General features: G+C 43.3%; 1 protein-coding gene across 1 annotated transcript in view; it reads right to left on the reverse strand.

The window, feature by feature from the left end:
* PDPN (podoplanin) overlaps positions 1-20,790 on the reverse strand; it is a 27,617-nt gene that overhangs the window by 3,599 nt on the left and 3,228 nt on the right. The window contains exons 2-5 of the mRNA XM_011363518.2: positions 6,739-6,848; positions 3,847-3,973; positions 743-769; positions 61-172 (exon numbers count right to left, since the gene is read on the reverse strand). Of these exons, the coding sequence (XP_011361820.1) occupies positions 61-172; positions 743-769; positions 3,847-3,973; positions 6,739-6,848 (376 nt within the window). The remainder of the gene's footprint in view (positions 1-60; positions 173-742; positions 770-3,846; positions 3,974-6,738; positions 6,849-20,790) is intronic.

Here is a 20,790-nt window from a genome sequence, read left to right on the forward strand (position 1 = left end):
TGGAGCCCTAAAGTGACCATCTTCATTAACCTATCACATGGGTGTAAGTTATTTACTTACGAGTACCTTCCCGACATTTTTCGCACAACCACAATGATGATCCCACCAATGAATCCGATGGCTAGTAAGACCCCGACAGTGATTCCAATCAGGGTGCCTGTCGCCAAGCCATCTGAATGAGAGGGGGAAAAAGCTTGAGCCCAGATAAACAATACACTGCAATAATACAACGTGTCATTAATACACAACACACTGTCCTACTAGAGATAGCAAATAATGGTCCACATTGCTTCTTCTATACCCAGAGGAAGTTGTCTTAGAAGAGGAGAAATCTTGGGATATTCTAACCCCATCTTACAAATGGAAAGATTTCTGGGTCTCAGGATCTATTGAGCATATCACTCATACTGGGTGGCTTTGCTGTTAATTATTGGGTGGCATTTGTGTACGGCTGTTAAATTAGCACCCGTTTTTATTCTTAGTAACAATAAATTGTGATATGACGCCATTCTCTGTAGTTGTCACTAAGTGAATAGTCTCGTTTGTAGTTTGCTTATTTTGAAACACAGGCAATTCCCTTTTCCCTCTTAAAAGAGGTTTGAATCCTGTTCTTGGAAGGTTCTGTGTTTTGCTCTTGTTGACTACAATCCAAGAGAGAATGTAATTCATCACAAAGATTAGGTTCAAAGAAATCTTTTTTTTTAATCCTCATAGAATATTTTGATACCAAAATCTAGCTTACCTTTCTCAATTGTTGTTTGTGTGTCTCCTGTAAAGTGAGAGATATAATGATATAGAATTATTAGAATTTAATAACTATAATTTCACAATTGGCGAAAGATAAATTTGCCATAAGTGGAAGGTAGCAAAACACAAGCAAAGAGGATAATTTCTTAAATAAATTGGATTAGGGGATTTTTAAGCAAGCTTTGACATGATTCTGTCTTCAAAACTATTATTATTGAATTTATGAATGCTTCTTTACGCCTATAATACGTTTGTGTACATTACTTTTCTATCATCCACTTTAGAGAGCAGAGTCAAGGAAACTGACCCACAGTTCTTAAATAAATGATCAAAATGTTTCAGAGCTTAAGTTAACGAAAGAATCCAAGGATGTTGATTCTTGGTCTAATGTCAAGACCATAGAAAACTTACCCACTGGAATGAGATCTACGTTGAAGGATTTTCATTTCAAGAACAATATACTCCATTTTTGGAAGATGTGGCCAAGACTGTGATTTTGTTTTGTGATATTAATTCTCTGCTTTTGCTTTAGTAGCAAAATTCACATCTTACAGGGTGACAATATACTCAGCTCTGTTTAATGAGAGAATACACTCTGTGTTTATGCCAATGTTGTTTTAGAATTTCTATCTGCAGCCAAACCTAGTCTAATTATTACAATGTGAATATTTTCATTTACCTATCACATGGGTTTAAGTTATTTACTCACAAGTACCTTTCCTGCAAGAAAACGAAATTTTCAGATAATTATACACAATTCCTATATTAAAAAAAAAAAGGTGTTTTGCTTTGTTTTGTTTCTCCTACCAACTTCTTTTGTATACAGAGTCTGTAACTCCTCTGCATGGTATTTATTTATCTGGTTTGCAAATGGAGACTTCGAGTCCTGCCCAGAATAATGGTGTCCTTGAATAGACTCCCAAAATGTCATCCCTGGCTGCCAACTATCCACAGAGTTAAGTCAATCATTTGCATTTCACGTCTTAACACAGTGGCTGCCAATTCCAGCCTTTATGTAACACACCGTCACCACTGATGACACCACTGGTTAGAAAATACCAAAAATAAAACTTATGGAAAATTCCTTACTAAATGAGAGCTTATTAGTCTCATACTCTCTAGCTTCCTCCCAATCACATGACTGTGATCATAAAATGTGTCATATGTGTGAACATCACGGAACCTGGGCGTTTCATGGGAAAGACATCTGCTGCCCTAATAAATTACCTCTTAAAAAACAAGTGCTTATAATTACATTAACTGATGTGAACATCTCTTCGGACACTGACGTATGAAGTAGGAATCTGCTTTAAGTCACACTTTTTGTGAATGGGTGGGGCAGGGGATGGGACAGGAGAGTAACCATGGGAGTTTTCAGGCAATTGAGATTTTTTTTTTTAAGGATTAGGAGAGGTATCTTGGAATGATAGAAAGAACAGTCAGGTTGGAAGTTTCTATTTTCTGCTGGTAATTAACTGTCGAATCAAGTTACAAATGGTCAATTCTTCTCCAAAATTTTGAAATGCTTTCTAATGATCAATTATATTGATAATACTTTCCTAGCTTAGCCCTACTTGGTTTTCTCTGGTATTTAAACGTTAGCCATTTTTTTTAGCATCTTGGAGTAAACTTTAGTCTTTATTTTCAAAGCATTCGATGAAGGTTTTTTTATTGTAATGAAACGCATAACAAAATTTACTATATTCACCATTTCTGTATACGATTCAGCGGCATTGAGTACATCCACACTGTTCTGCAATCATCACCACCGTCCATCTCCAGAACTCTTTCATCTTCAAAAACTGACATTTTATACTCATCAAACAATAACTCCTCACTTCCTCCTCTGCCCCCTGCCCCTGGCTCCACCCTTCTACTTTCCGTCCCTATCATTTTACTACTCATCTAGGTGGGATCATACAGCATTTGTCTTTTGATGACTGGCTTATTCCATTTGTATAATGTCCTCAAAGTTTATTCAAGTTGAAGCATATATCAGAATTTCCTTCCTTTTAAAGGCTGAATAATATTCTATTGTATACATATACCACATTTTGTTTATCTAATTCATCTTTCAATGAATTCCGTGTTTTAGATATTGTGAATAATGCTACTACGAAAATGGGCGTAAAGACATAAAGCATTTTTTAAATCCTCGGAAGTGCTATAGATTGTGTATAACCAGATTGCTTTTGGGTCTGGAAATATATATTGACAAAAAAAAACTTTTCAGGTGTTCAAATGTGCAGTTGGTTTGAGAAACCACTGCTTTAGGCAAGGTCTTTGTGTTTACTTTCATTTAAAGATGGAAATACTTATCTAGATAAAATGATTTATATAAAATTGCTCAACTCAGCAAGCACTCATTACAGTTATTGCAGGATTAGTCCCTTTTCTCTCCCACCCCTATTTATTACAAATTAGGGCATATTTTTTAAAAATCACAATCAACTGAATTTCTTTTAAGAAAGCTCTAGAAATAGGAAGCTATCTCTTTCTATTGCTGAGTTGTAACGGCAACAATCTTTCCCCAATCTTATCAGTGATGGTCTAAACCTCACAATAACGGCAAAGATCTGAAGTCTCCTCCAGTTTCTCTCCAATATGTTTCATTCATACTGTTGCAGGTGCCAACTGTGAATCACAAGTACAACCCAAAATCCTGGTAAGAAGACTGCTTTAGAAAAGATTCTTGCTCCATGTGGACAGACAAGAATTCCATATAAGATGATAAATATCACTATAGACTCTATTAATATTTACATAAGTTGGCTTAGTTTTGTGGCCTTGGGGGTCAACACAAAGTTCTTAGTTATATCAGTATCAACTTAGGGTCAGCGACATGACATAAATAGCTACTTAACTTGCCCTCGTGGGGACATCATCGCTAGTCATCATTCAAGGTAGAGAACTGTGTTCAGCAACCCAATAAATCGAACTCATACATCGGATTCTGAACCTGCCGCATAAAGCTTGGTTCAGAATTCGCTCTTGCATTCCAATATGCGCCCTATTGTTTATTGTATTTGTTCATGGTTTTGGAATGCATTACTTATGCAAAGGAAGGTCAGTCCCTGTTGGAGTGACTGGTTTTCTTACCCATGGAGTGACTAGTGGCCATATTCGAGGCTGTGGTGCTCTGGCTTTCTTCTTGGGCATGGACTGTGCTTTCTGAGGTTGGCAGGTCCTCTATACGTGTGACTGTGCTCTTTGTACTTGTGGGCACCTATTGGAGATGTAAATGAGGCAGAACAGAGAAATAACCATAATGTTCTAAAATATAGACTCTGCCTTATAACAGAAAAGAATTTAAGGTGACATAAATATATAAAATATAGGATGACGTAAATATAAAGTGAAAACAAGAAAACAAACAAACAGAAACTATGAGAATAGGGATGGAAAAAAATCTGTCTACTGTAAAAATGAAAGCCAAATGTTTACTTCCATGGGTCTTAATTCTTCAGAAAATACCGGATCGCTAAGCTTTGATTTTTTTTCTCTCTTGAATTTGAATGGCACATTTACTCCGCAACATTTTGGGGACACATATTATGTTGTATCATCCTTCGATGCCCCCCTCCCTCAATGAGAAAAATAGTTAGCCTTCATTGAGAGCTTATGATGTGCCAGCCTATTGAAACACCTCATTTATTCCACACAAAAAAACACACGAAAACCCATGAAGTAGATCTTATTATTAGATCCTATTATAGACAAAAAACGACAGAACAGAACCCGGAAATGGTTCTGTTGACCCCAAAGTGTATGCCAGTAACGTTAAACAAATATGCTAATGAGCACAGACAACAAAAGCAAAAATAGATAAATGCGTCCACATCAAACTTAAAAACTTCATACAACAAAAGACATAATCAGCAAAGTGAAAAGGCAACCTATGGAATAAGAGAAAATGCTTGCAAATCATATCTGATAAGGGTATAAAGAACCTCTGCAACTCAAAAACAAAAAATCAAATAACCTGTTTTAAAAATGGACAAAGGACTTGAATAGACATTTATCCGAAGATAATACACAATGGCCAACAAGTATATGAAAAAATTCTCAATGCCTCTAATCATCAGAGAAACGCAAACCAATACCGCAACAAAATTATCACCTCACATCCATTAGGAAGGCTACTATCAAAAGAACAAAAAAAACGTGTTGGCAAGGATGTGGAGAGATTGGAACCATTGTGCAGTGTTGGTAGAACTATAAAATGGTGCAACCGCCAGGGAAAACAGGAAGGAGTTTCCTCAAAGAAATTAAAAATAGAACTACCATATGATCCTACAATCCCACTTCTGAGTATATACCTAAAAAAAAAACTGAAAGTAAGGTCTCAAAGACATATTTGCATGCCTATGTTCATAGCAGCCCTATTCACAATAGCCAAAATCTGGAAGTTACCTAAATGTCTATCAACACTGAGTGGATAACTACAATGTGCTATGTCCATACGATGGAATATTATTAAGCCTTAAAAAAGGAAATCTTGTCACATGCTACAACATGGACGAACCTCAAGGACACTATGCTAAGTGAAATAAAGCAGTCACCCAAAGACAAATACTGTAGGATTCCACTTATATGAGATATTTAGAGTAGTCAAAATCATAGAGTAAAAAATAGAATGGTGATTATCATAGAGATAAAAAATAGGAGGAAGAAAAGGAGAGTTGTTGTTTAATAGGTACAGAGTTTCAGATTTGCAAGATGAGGATATTTTCAAGATCTGTTTCACAAGATGAATATACTTACCATTACTGGACTGTACACTTAAAATGGTTAAGATGGTAAATTTTACGTTACGTGGTGTTTTTTTTAACACAAAAAAATATGCTGAGTATCAACTATGTGCTGGGCATGATTCCAAACCCTGGGGATATACTAGCGCAGAGATTGGCATACTTTTCTGTAGAGGGCAAAATGGTAAATGTTTTCATCTTTGCAGGTCCTTTGGTCTCTGTTACAACCAACTACTCAACTCTACTCTTATAGAATGAAAGCAGCCTCAGATAACTCTTAACCCAATAGGCATTGCTGCGTTCCAATAAAACTTTATTTACAAAAACAGGCAGTGGGCCAAATCTGGTGGGTAGTTGCTGACTTCAAGGTTAGAGAGTAACTCCTGGGGGGAAAAGAGGGTGGAGGGAGACAGGATTACTGTTGGCCTCTTCAAGGTAATATTTGAATTTGAGAATATGCGAAAAAGTCAGCCATAGAAAGATCTGGGGAATGTTCTAAGCAGAGAAAACCCTAAGGTGGAATAAGTTCAAAGGTCAGAAGGGCCAACATGATAGACATAGAGAAAGTGAGTGGGGCAGGGGTGCAGCAAGGTCAGAGAGGCAGGCAGGAGCCCTTATTCCATGTTATAACTAATTCATGAGCTCCTCAAGGGTAGATAGTGTGGCTTATATATTTCCTCAAGGCCTCCCAGAGCCTGGCATCCTGTCTGGCCCATGGCAGGTGCTTAAGACACATTGACTGAAATTCGTCAGGCTAGGAATGTGTCAGCTGAGACTCTGCATAGTGTGGTCTGTGGATGGGTTCTAGTCTGTGTTTATTATCAGCCTATAATAAGGCAAGACATTGTGAATACATTTTAGAAACTTTTATAGCAATGACAGTGCTGCAAGATTCAAGACTTTTACTGTATTGAAGATTGGCTATAACAGATTGGACATCCATAAACCGACTTCCTGACCAGTTTGAGAATCCTAGTGTATACGCTCAAATTACCTGTGATCAACACACCAGCTACCTGTTAGCTGGATGAGATTAGGAAGCAGCTTTTATTGCAAGCCCTGTAGCAATTCCTCCATATGGTGGCTCCTGCTGATCGTGTGTGTGTGTGTGTGTGTGTGTGTGTGTGTGTGTGTGTGTGTGTGTGTGTGTGTGTGTGTGTGTGTGTGTGTCTCCGTCCGTCCGTCCCTGCATGTGACTGCATGCCTATGAAGCAAATTACTCTCTTCCTTGGACACTCACCAAAGCTGTCCAGTCAACAGACTGATAGGGATCTTCACTGGCACCTGGGGTCACCATGCCATCTTCCACACCTTGAGTTCTAATGTCATCTTCTGGCCGGACTGTGATGGCTAAAACAAAAGACCGAGTCAGGGCTTATGGTGGAAGTAGCGTGGGCAGACCTAACTGGCTGGCTACAGTAAGATTATTTTTTTCCCGTTTCTTTTGGAGATTTTTTTTTGACATCTTTCCCACTTACCACAAACTGTTCTCCCTGCCGTGCCTCTGGCTGGTTGTCTCCATTGCCAAAGAATGGAAGATGGAAATAGAAAAAGGTCAGGTGTCCAGCCCCTTCCCGGCACCCCAGCGAAGCAGGCAGAACAGGCGGTATATACCTTCCCTCTTCAGGAATGAACCAGAGTCTTCCTGGTGCCATTTCATATGATGAATTAATATTTCCAGGTTAAAGGAATATCATTTCGACCTGGAAAATTCTAAATTAGAGTCACCTCAAAAGATTTCTCAAAATCTCAATTTGCAGGCTCTATCTCAAACACACTGAATCAGAATGTCCAAAAGCGGGGCCTCCATCTTTTCAAAACCAAGTTCACTCTTCATTTAGTTTTGAGACTGCTGCCTACCTGGCTGAGCGGAACCATCGGCTTTGACCACAGATCTCAGAGATTACACAGACTTCAACCTCTTATGTTACTGATGGGTTAACATCCCGAGGGGAAGGTCAGTAACATACGTCAGAGGTAACTAATAAAACTCTTCGGGAACCAATGCTAACTAACGAGAGCCTTTACTGCCCCCCGCCCTGGCTTTTCTGCATTCATATCAGATGAATGACCCTGGGTTTCTAGGGAAGTAAGGGATGGTGGGGTGGGACAGCTGGTTGAATTCCACGAAATTCCACGACTGGGCAGAGAACTGATCAACACCACCTGCCTCTTCTTCAATCTCTGTCGCAATGATCTGAACTAATGGTGACCAAGCTGGAGCATCATCTCGGCTCACCAAATAACTCTTTTCACGAGTTAAAAAATAAGTCTGACTCATTGGCCACAGTCTGCCTCTCCAGACTCAGCATGGTTCTGGAAATTCCATGACTAACTACAGTTGCAAAATAAGGGAGCACATGCAGCCCAAGAGCAAGAAGGAAGGGGTGCTCCTGGGCTGCTGTGTGTACTCAGAGCAGAGGTTTGTATCAACGTAGTGCTCAAGTTAGCAGCCAAGATACCGTATTTCTCCCTAGGCTTGGACAGCCCAGCCAAAGGCACAGCTAATAAATATTTGATCACAACTTCTTTGCTGATGCATAGAGGGAGAAAGCCTCAGGAGTCAATATGCTTGATCTCTTTGCATGCAGAGTCCTAATCCAGTGCTGCCAATCAATGGCTTTGGATGAATCTCCTAAGTATATGCATCTATTTTTCATCTGGGTGGTGAAAGGCTTTCATCAGTTAGCAATAACGCTGTGCATGCAAATGGTTGGCCTCCCCTCCTGGCCATTTGCTGGGGTGGGGGCGGGGTAGCGATTGCCTCCCACAAGGATTTATGACTCTGGTGTAGACAAATGTTGAATGCGTTTATCCAGCTCAAGTGGAAATACCTTTTGCCTGGCGAGCAGTCCTAATTTTAAAAAACTAAGTATCCCATTCTCTTTTCTTCCTCCCACTCTTTGAACTCAGAGAACAAATCATCAATTATTAAAATGTTTTCTGGGGCTGTTCAGCAAAATCGCTTACTTTGGGGCATCCTTTAACTTTGTTTGAAAAATAAAACAAAACCACCTTGCATTAAAAAAAAAATCAAGTACTAAAGTCGGTTTGAATTCTTTCATAGAAAGTTCAGTTCATTGAAAGAGTAACTTGTTAAAAAAAAAAAAAAATTCCTTCTGGTTCTTTTCTACTCTTGGCCCACAGAGCCAAGTACTAAAATCGCTCTGAATAGACAAAGGGTGTTTTATGAATGACACTCATGATTAAGATGCACGTCCTTTGTCTCACCGCCCTGGCATTCTTTTGGCTCCATGGGAAAGTTGATCTATAACAAGAGATGCTCGATTGTCCTTCTCGTTATTTTGGCTGAAGGCTCTCCTGGGCGAAGAGTTCCTGGAGCCCAGCTGCCGAGTTTGCAGCCAGCATTTGCCACCCTTTTCTCTTGAATGGTGAAATTCAAATCACGTACTAAAGCCTTCGCTCTCCAGTCCTTTTCATTCTTCCTAAGACACGTGTGCACATGGGCGACACGCAGCTGTTTATATAAGGTCAGCGATGAACCTACGATCACGCTGTCAGTTCTGAAGCCTTGTACCCTCGTGTTCACAGGAACACCTTTCCTTGCCACGCCCAGCCTCATCCAGCTGGGTGTCAGAACAATGGCAGCTTCCAGGCACAGTGGCAACCCCCAAATCCATTCACTTTGGAATTTGTGTGTGTGTGTGTGTATGTGTGTGTGTTTTGTTAAAAGCTGGGCCAAACTGTGTACTACCTTTGAGAAGACAATATGGATAAATCGATTTTACCTTAAGGTTCTTAAGTCCGAGAACGAATAAGAACTGAAGAGATGCTTATTGGTCTGAAAGTGCTAATTATGAATCATTTTGATTCGTAATTACCAGGCATTAAAGCCTGGTAACGCCAAACAAATTATTCTACTTTACAAACATTTATGGAATGGCATTGAAAAAAATACTTTAAAATTTAGATGCCACATTAAATCACACTGTTATTATCACTGCGTGTAATATCCCAAATTCTTGAAAAAATTCTTTTGGTTTTTGTTTTCACTCTTTTGGTTTTATTTACATTTCTTTTGATTAGTGGTGGCGAGCTGTCCCATCTGTTTGCCATCAGGAATTTCTTTTGTGACCTTTTTTCTCTTACGGTATTCATCTTTTTTATAGCTTTATAAGTGTTCTTTATAACTTTAAGAATATGTGCTTTGGAATTAATGCTACCTTTTTTAACCAGTTGGCATTGGCATGTCTTTCGTAAGTGGTGCATTCTGTCGCTAATCAAATTTATTAAGCCCGTTTTGTCTCTGTGATGTCACAATTACTAACCCTACCTCCCAGATTATATAAATATTCACCTATATTTTCCCTGTAGTTTTGTCCTTATGCTTAATCTTTCCATTTGTCTTGTGTTTATTTTGCAGTACAGTGTAAAATGGGAGTATAATTTGACTTCCTCCAAAAGATTGGGTCTCATTTCAATAAATCGTCTTTGCCCTCCTGCCTCGAAACCAGCTCTCTTTAAGACAATATCTTCCTTCCAATACTGTGTCATGGCCATGGAAGAAACTTTTCAGCACAGGGCCAGCTTAAATGGCCTGAGCACTGCCAGCTGCCCACCCCCATACATACAGATTCTTTCCAGAACCAATGCCTCTGTCTGTGGCCCTCACGTCAGCTGACCACTACCAAGTTAATTCAGTGCCAAGGATGTAGCGAGAATCATACGGGACACAGAGAGCAGGAGGATGAGTGGGCTGCCGGAACAGGAGGATGCTCAGGTCTTCCCGCGTCATAGGTTCTACCCAAGAGAGGAGGCACGGCTTTATAACAAGACCCTCACTCACATCTGTTCATCCACGTAGGGTCTACATGGTGCCTTCTGGCAGACTTTATTTTAAACGGCCCCACGGGGCAGGGACACTAGTATATTGCTTCCATGTACCAGACCAGGAAAAGGAAAGTAAGGTTGACACTCCCCTTGGCCAGACTTTAGTTAGGTTTTTCTGAGCCCTTCTCAATGAGGCCATGACCCTGGGCAGAGTCCAGTTTCAGCTAAGTCGGTTTAGACAGAATCTGACCACCCTTGATATCTGACTAAGCTCCCCATCCTCCACCTTTGATGACTAAGTCCTCAGCCTGCCTCAGCAAGAACCCCTCGACCCTTGGTGTCCCCTCTTGGTAATTTTCCATCGATGCACTGACCCCTCACTCTGCTGCTTGGCTATAAATCCCCAGCTGTCTTCGTCATATTCATAGTTGAGTCCTATCTCTCTCCCCTATTGCAATAGTCTTGAATAATGTTTTTCAACTGTTTTAAGATGTCAACAAATTTTTCTCTAACAACATCAGAAGCAAAATGATTCGCCAAGTCTGCCTGGTCGGTGACTGCTCACCAACACAAATCCAAAAGCACATTTGCGCCTCCGTGGCGGCTGTGGGCTGGAAAGCCTGCTGCACCCCCGCCCCACCCCAACGCCCCCCTCCCGGGTTCCCACATCCTTCCTCTTTGGCCCGCAACCTCACCCTCTCATAAAATATCATCCTGGTTGTCAGAAGCAACTGCCTCCTCCGACATCTGATCTCTTAGGGAATCCCATCTTGTTAGAATCTTCCAATCTACTTACTTAGAGACCACAAACTCAATTTCCCCAAATGAGCCCCTTTCTAGGACTAAGCTCTCAGAAGCGGCAGGTTAGAAAGAAGGTGTGATTTGCTTTAAAAAGATGCAAGTACCTCTTTGAGCAGCAGCTCTCCTCTTGGCTCTGTAAGGTAAGGCAGCAGCAATGATCAATCAAGATCGGAACTGTGCCAAGGTGCGCCTCTAGGTCCACCAAATATTTACTGTGCACCTACTGTGTGCTGGGCCCTGTTCTGGGCACCAGAGACAGAGAAGTGAACAAGACAAGGTCTCTACTCTTGTGGATTTCGACACTGTCGGGGTGCGGTGAGGGCTCGTAACAAGCAAACCAACCAGGAAAATCTCAGAATAGTACTCCTCTACTCCCTGCTTCAGATCTCTGTTCAAAGGGCATTTTCTTGGGAGGCCTTCCCTCCCACCCCAGTAAAACCAATAACCGCCTCCCCCACACTCACACACACGCCTGAGTATTTGCCACCCACTACACTTTGTATTCACTAATGGCTGTCTCATGAGAACATACACTTGATAAGGCTGTTTTATCTCAATGTCCCCCTTGCCTAAAACGCCTGGCACATAGTAGGCACTCAGTAAGTATTTGTTGAATGAATGAGTGAGTGAACTCCAGGTAGGGGAAGAGCTAGGGCTGACTCCGAAGCCCCGAATGCACTTAAGGCCACTGCACACTCAAGAAGCAAAGAGCACTCAGTATGGCTGGACAGTAGGAGACAATACTGGCCAGTCAGTGGAACGCTGCAAGGAAGAGGTTTTGATTTCATTTGGAGTGTGAAAGGAAGCCAGCAGATGCTCTGAGTAAGGGAGTGACAAACCTCAGTTCCAGAAGCCACTCCAGAAGCCACCGTGTGAACGGAGTGTGTGCACAGGGGCTGGTGCTGGTACCAGACTGAAACAAGGAGGTCACTTTAGACTATTTCTGGCGTCCAGGTGGGTGTGGGTGGTGCTTGTGCCAGGACTGTGGCAGTAGAGATGGCAGTAACTGGACAGGTAGTGGCCGGGAAGTGTCTTAAGTCATTACCCATCAATAAACAGAAACAAAGACGAAAGCTCAGAGCCAAGAATTTATTTTACCATCTGTTACAGCTTTGTTGATAACAGCATTTAGGATATGAATGGATGTACCGTGTAAAGTAGGATGTTCTTACATGATACTGAGTCCTTTACTGCAGCGGTCCCCAACCTTTTTGGCACCAGGGACCAGTGCTCCTATGAGAATTTAACGCCTGATGATCTGAGGCGGAGCTGAGGCGGTGACGCTAGCACTGGGGAGCGGCTGCGAATACAGATGAAGCTTCGCTCACTCACTCGCCACTCACCTCCTGCTATGCGGCCCAGTTCCTAACAGGCCAGAGACCACTGGTACTGGTCTGCAGCCCAGGGGTTGGGGGCCCCTGCTTTACTGGACTTCACCTTGTTTTATTGGGATAGCCACAGAAGTCCCCTCCGTAAGTTTAGGTTAAGAGCCTCTGCCTGTTCCCATCTCCACGTGAGGACAAACTGCCCTACAGTCCACTCTGTTGACCTGAAGCTTCAGAACGGGACGGCTGAAGAAGCAGCGCTGACCACATGTTATCTTGAAATGGGAAAGTTGATTTTAAAAATAAAGAAGTTGCAAGCTGAGTTACCCTCGGGTTTTTCAAAGAAAACCTGGAGTCTTAGCCAACAGATTAAGGCAGCTTTCATGTTGTCTGGTCTTTTCTAGCCCCTTGAGCTGTTCTTGTGCCTTAATGCACAAGTAAGCCTTTGAAGATGGTTGACTATATGACCTCGGAATGATTTTTGTGGCCGCTGAGAAGTAGAATCTCTTTTTGTTTTTCTTACGACATCCTAGGAAGTTCTGGTTTTCCCCTGTAGGAGAATTAATAAACAATTGATTCTAGCACCCCCCTCTCTCAATTCGGGCATCCCCCTTTCTCAAAAAGGATGGAGTCATGCTTTTTAGAGGGAGATCAAAAAACCATCCATTTGGAAAACAAAACTGAAATACCCACTTCTGTTCCTTCACCCAGACACAGGCTTTTGCATATTATTTTTCTATCATGGCTCAATACTGTGCTCAGAAGCCCGAAAATCAATCCACACAAACCTGGAGTAAGATGCCAACCCCCAACATTTTCCAGGACTCTGCAGACCACCCACCGTGGTCACCGGGCCGCTCGGGTTTCTGTACAGCCCTTCATCTCGATTCACGACGTCCTACATTTTGCCTTCGACGGCACACCCTTAGCTGCCACGAAGTGGAGCTTCTGTCACCGGAAGGAAGGTGACAGAACACCGCTTTTAGTCACCACATCTTTCGAGGTACTCCTCATGTCCTAAAGGCTGGCCCGTCCCCTCACCTTGTATGTAGAATCCCTTCTTTGAAATATCAAAAGCCATCCCCCGACCCGGAGCTGTGTCCCGGCAGACACGGGGTTGTGGTTGACATCATCACTGATGTGGCCATCCTCTCCGTGGATCCTGGTCTGTTGCTTACTGGATCAGAAGTCTGGCCATGAAAAACTCTGGGCAACCTCCAGAAGGCCTGGCCCTGCCACTCAGTATCCCACAGAAATAGCATGCTCCCTGGTTTTCCTCCAGGCAGCAAACTGCTACCTTCAGCCCACACTGTATACATTCCCAGGGCCAGCCACCAAGGTACGCATTTAGCAGATGTTGGTTGAGCCAACGAGTACACCCACAGCCGAGTACCAAACGTCTTTTGAATTATCCCTTATCCTATGAAATCCATGACATTGTCCACTGTGCTTCCCCCAAGAGTTGTTCGATACCTTCCCCTGATGAAAGAGACAGTGACCGAAAATAGAGCGACCCCCCCATGAGGATACACTGCGGCTCTGCTGTTTCATTTTTAATGAGCAGTGGCGGTCTGTCTGTTCACTGTTGGGTCCTGTCGGCCTCTGAGACTTGACAGCCCACTGTCGGCACTGGGGACCCGTGCCTCTCCCGTAAAATTCAGGAGAAACATGTCAAAGCTGAGGAGATCAGACAAGTGTCACTAGTTCCTCCAGAGAGATCAGAAGAAATGCTACACATTACGATTTGGAGCAGCGAGCATGCCCGGACTTCAGAGAAGGGTGGGTAAAGCACAAGGTCTCAAGAGTGTCTGTCTTCTGGAAGGTTCTAGGTAGAGTGGCCCCTCTGAGTCACCTCCCAAAGTCGAAGGAGCATTCTGAAGGTCCCTGTGGCTGAACAAGGGCCATAAAGAAAGGAGAGGGGCGCACAGTGGCTGGGGGTTCCCTTTTCACTTCAACAGCAGGGACTCACGCCGAGGCACTGGCCGTGGACGAAATGGGACATAAGGGCCATAAGACAACACCGGGCCCCCCACCCACATCCATGCTGTGTGCCCATCGCAAATCTTCCCAGTTAATCTCCACGGCCATCCACAAGGTACAGATTTTAATCACGGCTATTATCCATTGTATTTGCAGGAGAATGTACAAAACGTGGAGCTAAGCATTCTCCATCTCTACAAAAGCCTTACGAACTAACATCGGTCTCATTTTGCAGATGAGGGTGATGAGGCTGAGAGTAAACTGCCCATGTAGCCAACAAGTGGTGACGCAGACACTAGACATGAGGCTCTGCCAGACTCCAAAATCCCCTCTTCAGTGTCCCACAGCCTTTGCATACATCAGTCACTTTTCACAGGTGCTACTCACATTCTTCTCTATTCTACACAGAAGGGGCTGGGGTAGAGTTGGAGCTGCCCCGATTGTGGGCTTCTAGAAGCCAGGGGCACCTACAGGTTCATCTTTCATGTCCATCAAAACCCCACCTACCCTTCTACCTGGACCAGGTAAAATGCCTCTTCCTTCAGAGCCCTCCCCCGCTGCCAGGAGGACGTAATCTCTGTGCTAGCCTAGGACTTGATAACACTGGCATTCACTATTTCCTATTTTCATCTATAAGCTTCTTAAGGGCCACATTTCATGTCACTGTGGGTTTACGGCCCAACCACTAGCACTGTCGCTGATAGCTGAATGAACGAATGAATGAATGAATGAATAGATGAATAGTCACACTTTTCAGGATTCACCAGAGTGAATCAACTTACCCGTTCACACCCGACCACAAACAGCGCTCAGAACCCCTCAAACGTGAAAACAGGAGGCTGTTGATTACAACCTCCACCGAGATTACTCAACCTGGGGAGAGGTTTCGCTCTTGACCAAGAGCGGAATGTTCTCAGTATAAGAGGAAATGAGTTCGCAGTCTTGTCGGCTGCAATCAACACCTCTGTAATAACTTTTCTAGACCTAGCTGGGGCCGGAGTCCTGTACAAAAGGCCATCTCATAGGAAGGACGGCTCAGTCCTGGAATAACCGAATGACTAAAGCCGGCTCTGGAAGTGCTGCCCCGAGCAGGCATCTCCACAGGGTGGTGGAGAGTTTGGGAAACACTCGCCATCTGCTCAGAAACCGAGCTTCTGATTCATTCAGGGCCGTCAGCTGAGCAGGCCCTGATGTTGCAAGAGGGAAGAGAGAAGCCCCTTTGGATCTGACCTCACCGTCCACCCATGTGGCTCGCAGAAGGCCCAGCTGTGCGCCCAGGACGATGAGGCCCCGCAGAAATGTGCAGAATGAGCTGCGTTCCCATGAGCTGCCCTTGGCTTTGATCCTAAGCCTGGTTTGACAGTCGAAGTGTGCTGCGGTAGATTGTTTTGTTTTTTTTTTTTAATAATTGTTCTTAACTAGGGGATCTCTCTGACCCTCCCAGCCATCTTTTCCCCCTTGTTCCAATAAATAGGGAATTCAGGCAGCAAACCGTGTCCCCAGGGCTTATTTCTGATGTCATTTTAGCTGAGTGTCTCCCCAGGTACCCATCAGGTACATCACAGTGGATGGCTTACTATTGCCTCAAACTCACTGTGTCTGTAACAGGGTGTATAAACTCCTGCTCCTTCTCAGCAGATTGGTTCCTAAGCTCTCATCCCTCTAACCTGAGTTCTATCACCTGCCTTCCTTTCATTCCTGCCAAAAGGCTTAGGTCACTGAGTTTCTTCCTCTTCCTCCTACCAAGTGTTTACTATGTACCAACCACGTGTTCTCTTCAGGGCTGAAGAAGACAGGGGTCCTGCTCTTTTCTCTAACGGGCAAGATGTACACAGATAATTAAAACACAGTGAAAAGACCAGCCAAAGCAATCTTGAAAAAGAACAAAGTAGGGAGACTTACACTTCCCAACTTCGATACTTACCATGAAGCTACAGTAATCAGGACTGAGTGGTCCCAGCATAAGGACAGGTATGTAGATCAATGGAATAGAACCAAACATCCGGAAATAAACCCCTACATTTATATATATGGGCAATTGATTCTGATCAAGGCGTCAAGATAACTTAGTGGGGAAAGAATCCTCTTTTCAAGCAACAGTGCTGAGACAACTAGATACCCACATGCAAAAGAATAGAACTGGTATCCACTCCACGCCGTACATAAAAAATAACTCCAAACAAAACAGAGGCCGATATGTGGGAGCTAAAACTACACAACTGTGAGAAGATAACATAAATCTTTGTGGCCTTGGACTAGGCGATGGCTTTTCAGGTATGACACCAACACTACAGGCAACGAAAGAAAAAAATAGATGAATTGGACTTCATGAAATTTTAAAAATTTGTGCTTCAGTGGATACTATCAAGAGATTGAAAAGACAACCCACAGAATGGGAATAATATTTGCAATTCATATATCTGATAAGGGTCTAGTGTTCAGAGCATATAAAAAAATCCACCAATAAAAAGACAACCTAATTTTAAAAGCAGATGAATAGACCTTTCTCCAAAGAAGATACTTAATGGTCAGTAAGCGCATGAAAACATGCTCAATGTCGTTAGGGAAACATAAATCAAAACCGCATTGAGAATCCACTTCGTATCCATAAGGATGACTACCATTGAAAACAAACAGAGAATAACAAGCAAGGATATAAAGAATATGGAAACTTTCCACATCGTTGGTAGGAATGTAAAATGGTGCAGCCAGTTTGGCAGTTCCTCAAAAAGTTAAACACGCATTTACCGTACAAGCTGGCAATTCTCCTCTAGCTATGTACTGGAGAGAAATGAAAACGTTATGTCCACACGAAGACTTGTGACGTGAACGTTCATAGGAGCTTTATTCATAATAGCCCCAAAGTGGAAACAACCCAAATGCCCATCAATTGGCGAATGGATAAACAAAACGTGGTGTGTCCATCCAGCTAGAATATTATTCAGCCATAAAAAGGAACGAAATTCTGACATGTGCTACGGCATGGACGAATCTCGACGACATCATGCGAAATGAAAGAAGCCAGACGCAAAAGGCCACCTATCGTACGATGACATTTGTATGAAATACCTCGAACAGGCAAACGCAGAGAGACAGAAACCCGTAGAAACTCCTCAGCTCCTGGTTTGGGAGTTTAGGAGAAGGGCTGATGAAAATGTCCTCGAATTGACAGAGGAAAGGCCTGCACAGCTGAATATACTAAAAACCACTGAATTGCTCAATTTAAAGGGCTTAATTTTATGATACGTGAATTACAGGTCAACGAAAAATTCTCATTACAGTGAGGAGCGCCGGAAGAGGCGAACAAGGAGAAATCAGGATACCGAGGTGCAAGCCTTGCAGGTTCTTATTCCCCCAAATCCGATCTCACTTCCTCTCCTGTTGTTACCACACTCGGTCTCTTTACTTCCTGACTCTCCACCCCCCTTACGCTGGTCCCATAAACTAGATTCAGCCTCATATGGCGCCTTCATCATTAATCTTCTTTTGACAACCACTAACTCACGGCCCGGCCCACTCCCAGTTTCTATGACTGCCTGTTGCCTACAAGACAAAGGTCTCAGCCTTCTACCTGGTTTCGTGGTTTCGTACTCCCTGACTCAATGGCCCTCCCCAGCCCCTGAGGCCCACACCTCTTCCCGCATTACTCTAGATCCTTCTGATCTCCACGCAGTCTCTCCTGCCCGCACGGCCCTTCCCTGCCACCATTTCCAACCAACCCCACCATTTTTCACAGCCAAGATCAAGTCCCATCTTCTGGCTCCCAACGGCCACAGGAATCTCATCTCCAAACTCCTAGCAGCGGCCGATGGTATGCGCTGCTCAGGACAGGACATGCCATTTTTTGCTGCCTCGTAAGTTCTTTTACATATACAGCACACACACGTCTGTCTGACCTTTGTATGAACTGCGATCCCACTTTTCACTTCCTCTCTAACTCTTGAGGTCCTTAATAGCATGTGCACCCTGTAAAAGCTTAAGGGGCCAGGGACCGTTGTCCGTAGTGCCATCTAGTTCTTCCATCTGAATTATATATTCAACAAATAACCAGTGGTGTTGTTGCTCTAAGAGGTACTTGAAGAAATCAACTGGCTGACTTTCTTGGGTATCCTTGGTAGCCTCAACCCCAAGCATAGGTGGCTGCTGTGCTCTGGGGAGGGGCTGCCTAAATTTAAGTCTCACCATCGCCATTTACTTGTTCATTGTGTAAGTTCCTGAACCTCTCTGAGCCTCTTTACACGTCTGTAAAATGCAATTAGTTCCTACCCTGCAAGTCCGTTGTGCAGGTTAAGGGAATGTTAGCTGTTATTACATAGTTACTGCTATTGACACCAACCATCTGGAATATAGTTCCCTTTGCTTTTCAGATTCAGAAATTTAATCTTGTTAGGGGGAGATCCAACTCAGATAAAAACGTTTCACATTAGCCAAATTCACGAAAGGCCAGGAAACCAAATAGTTTATTGAGAACAGGAAATAGTTTTTCAACACTTTACACACATATTTGCGATCCAAGGCATGTCCTTCTGAAGAGTGGAATTACCTGAGATGCTGCTTGGTGTACGTAGGACACAGGCAGAGGGCGAGGCTATTGAGTGGAATCATTTTCAGAATGGGATAGAACAGGCAGCTCTGCCTCACCATAGGACCAGTGTCATTGAGTTCAGAATCCCCACGGCCACCAGATCTGACATCTTGCTAACTCGCTGCAAGCAAGCACGGTTTGCCTTGCCTGACTTGCAAAGCAGTTACTCATGAAATATTTGTTATATAAATGAATTCCTTGGGTAAGACAGGTTTTGTTCCTTTCCCCTGCCTTTCCAGATTCGAGGCAAACTCACTCCTGTCTCCTTTGGGCAGGATACCATTCAATGGGTCACAACTTTGCTTATTTTAGTTGTGTTTTATTCTCACAGATGGAGACACCTTGATGAATTGCAGGAAATACTCCATTCTCATCAGTCATATGTTTACACATATTCTAGCATGCTCCCCTGGCCTGCTTCCCATCCATATTCTATGTAACTGGCATTCCCCTGCATGTTACAAATGTAACAATGGTGATTATTACCCCAGTGACATTCTCTTTCTACTGCTGGCAGCACTGGCAGCTCTGGCCCTCTGCACAGAGGTCAGCAGCAAATCTTCCTCCGGAAAGGTGATCATCCTTCTGGTAGGTTTGTTGCTTTGGGTTTGTTTTTTGGGGTGTTCGTTTTGTTTTATTTTTGTCTCTCCTGCATGAAATTTAGTGATGCCCTAACAAATTCAGTTTGCAGGTCTTCGGACAAAGAGGTGAACGAGGTGGCCAGGTTTACTGGTTTCCCTCTGGACTTAGCTGGATTCCAGCTGGATTCCCCTCAAAGAACAAACCCCTCTCCTCCGAGGCAATGGCACTGGGCCAGGAGGAGAGGAGAGCCCACCCACTCGTGTGTTGAAGCTCAAGGGGATGCTTGCTGTGACTGGCCCTCTGTGAGCGGGCAGGTTGGTAGATGCTGGGGTAAGACAGAGGGAAGAAAACAGCCACCTCTCTTCCTGCCTTGGATGAACTTGCCAGGATTCCCGCCGCTCCTTAACCTGACTCCATCCCATAGCCCCTGGATAAAATGCCTGATCGCTTTCCTTTCCCAAAGTTTTAAGAAATCAGTAGAGAAAAGATTCAAACTTCGAACCAAGAGCTGCTTTATCTCTCACTCAACGCCCCCCACCTTCCCACCCCCCGCCACACACTCTCTACCCGCTTGGGAATCCTAAGACTTATCTCAGTAACTGTTTACTTGGCTTGAAAAGCACCCCTCCGCCCAACTTGTCCTCATTCCCGCAATTATTCAGTTCTCTTCCAACAAAACTCTCAGCAGCTATCTCCTTGAGGGGTGGCAGGGTGTCAGGACTGGCAAGGGTCTTAAGAATTCAGATCCCTCGAGTCGAGTGTCACAGGGTCCTCCTAGGTATTTGAGTCTTTTCTCTTTCTACGTCCTCCCCTGTAATATTTTCACAAGTTATAACCTGGCGTGCCTGTTCTTAGAAGCCAGAAATATGACAAATATTCAGATAAGCCCATGGACTTTAAAGCTCAGGTCCTGTTGCTTCGCTGGTGAAAAGAATTCAGAGTGTGCTTTATGGTATTAGGTGTGTCTCTCTCCAACAAAATGCAAACAGTCTGCACTTAGCTCCGTACCAAGCACTCAGGAGACACTGAAATACCACTTGGGAAAGGAATTAATGAATCCTGTTGTAATCTACTGTGACATCCTCATGCTTAAAGTACTATGATGGTTAAGTATTTAATGTAAAGGACTTTTTATACCTCTTAAAAGTTTCCATTTTCATGTTTAAGGAGCTTAAAGTGAGGTTAACCTTTCAAGTTCAACTTTTTTTTTTTTTTTTTTTTTTTTTTT

This window comes from Pteropus vampyrus, unplaced genomic scaffold (genome assembly GCF_000151845.1).
Source record: "Pteropus vampyrus isolate Shadow unplaced genomic scaffold, Pvam_2.0 Scaffold86, whole genome shotgun sequence".
Classification (NCBI taxonomy): Eukaryota; Metazoa; Chordata; class Mammalia; order Chiroptera; family Pteropodidae; genus Pteropus; species Pteropus vampyrus.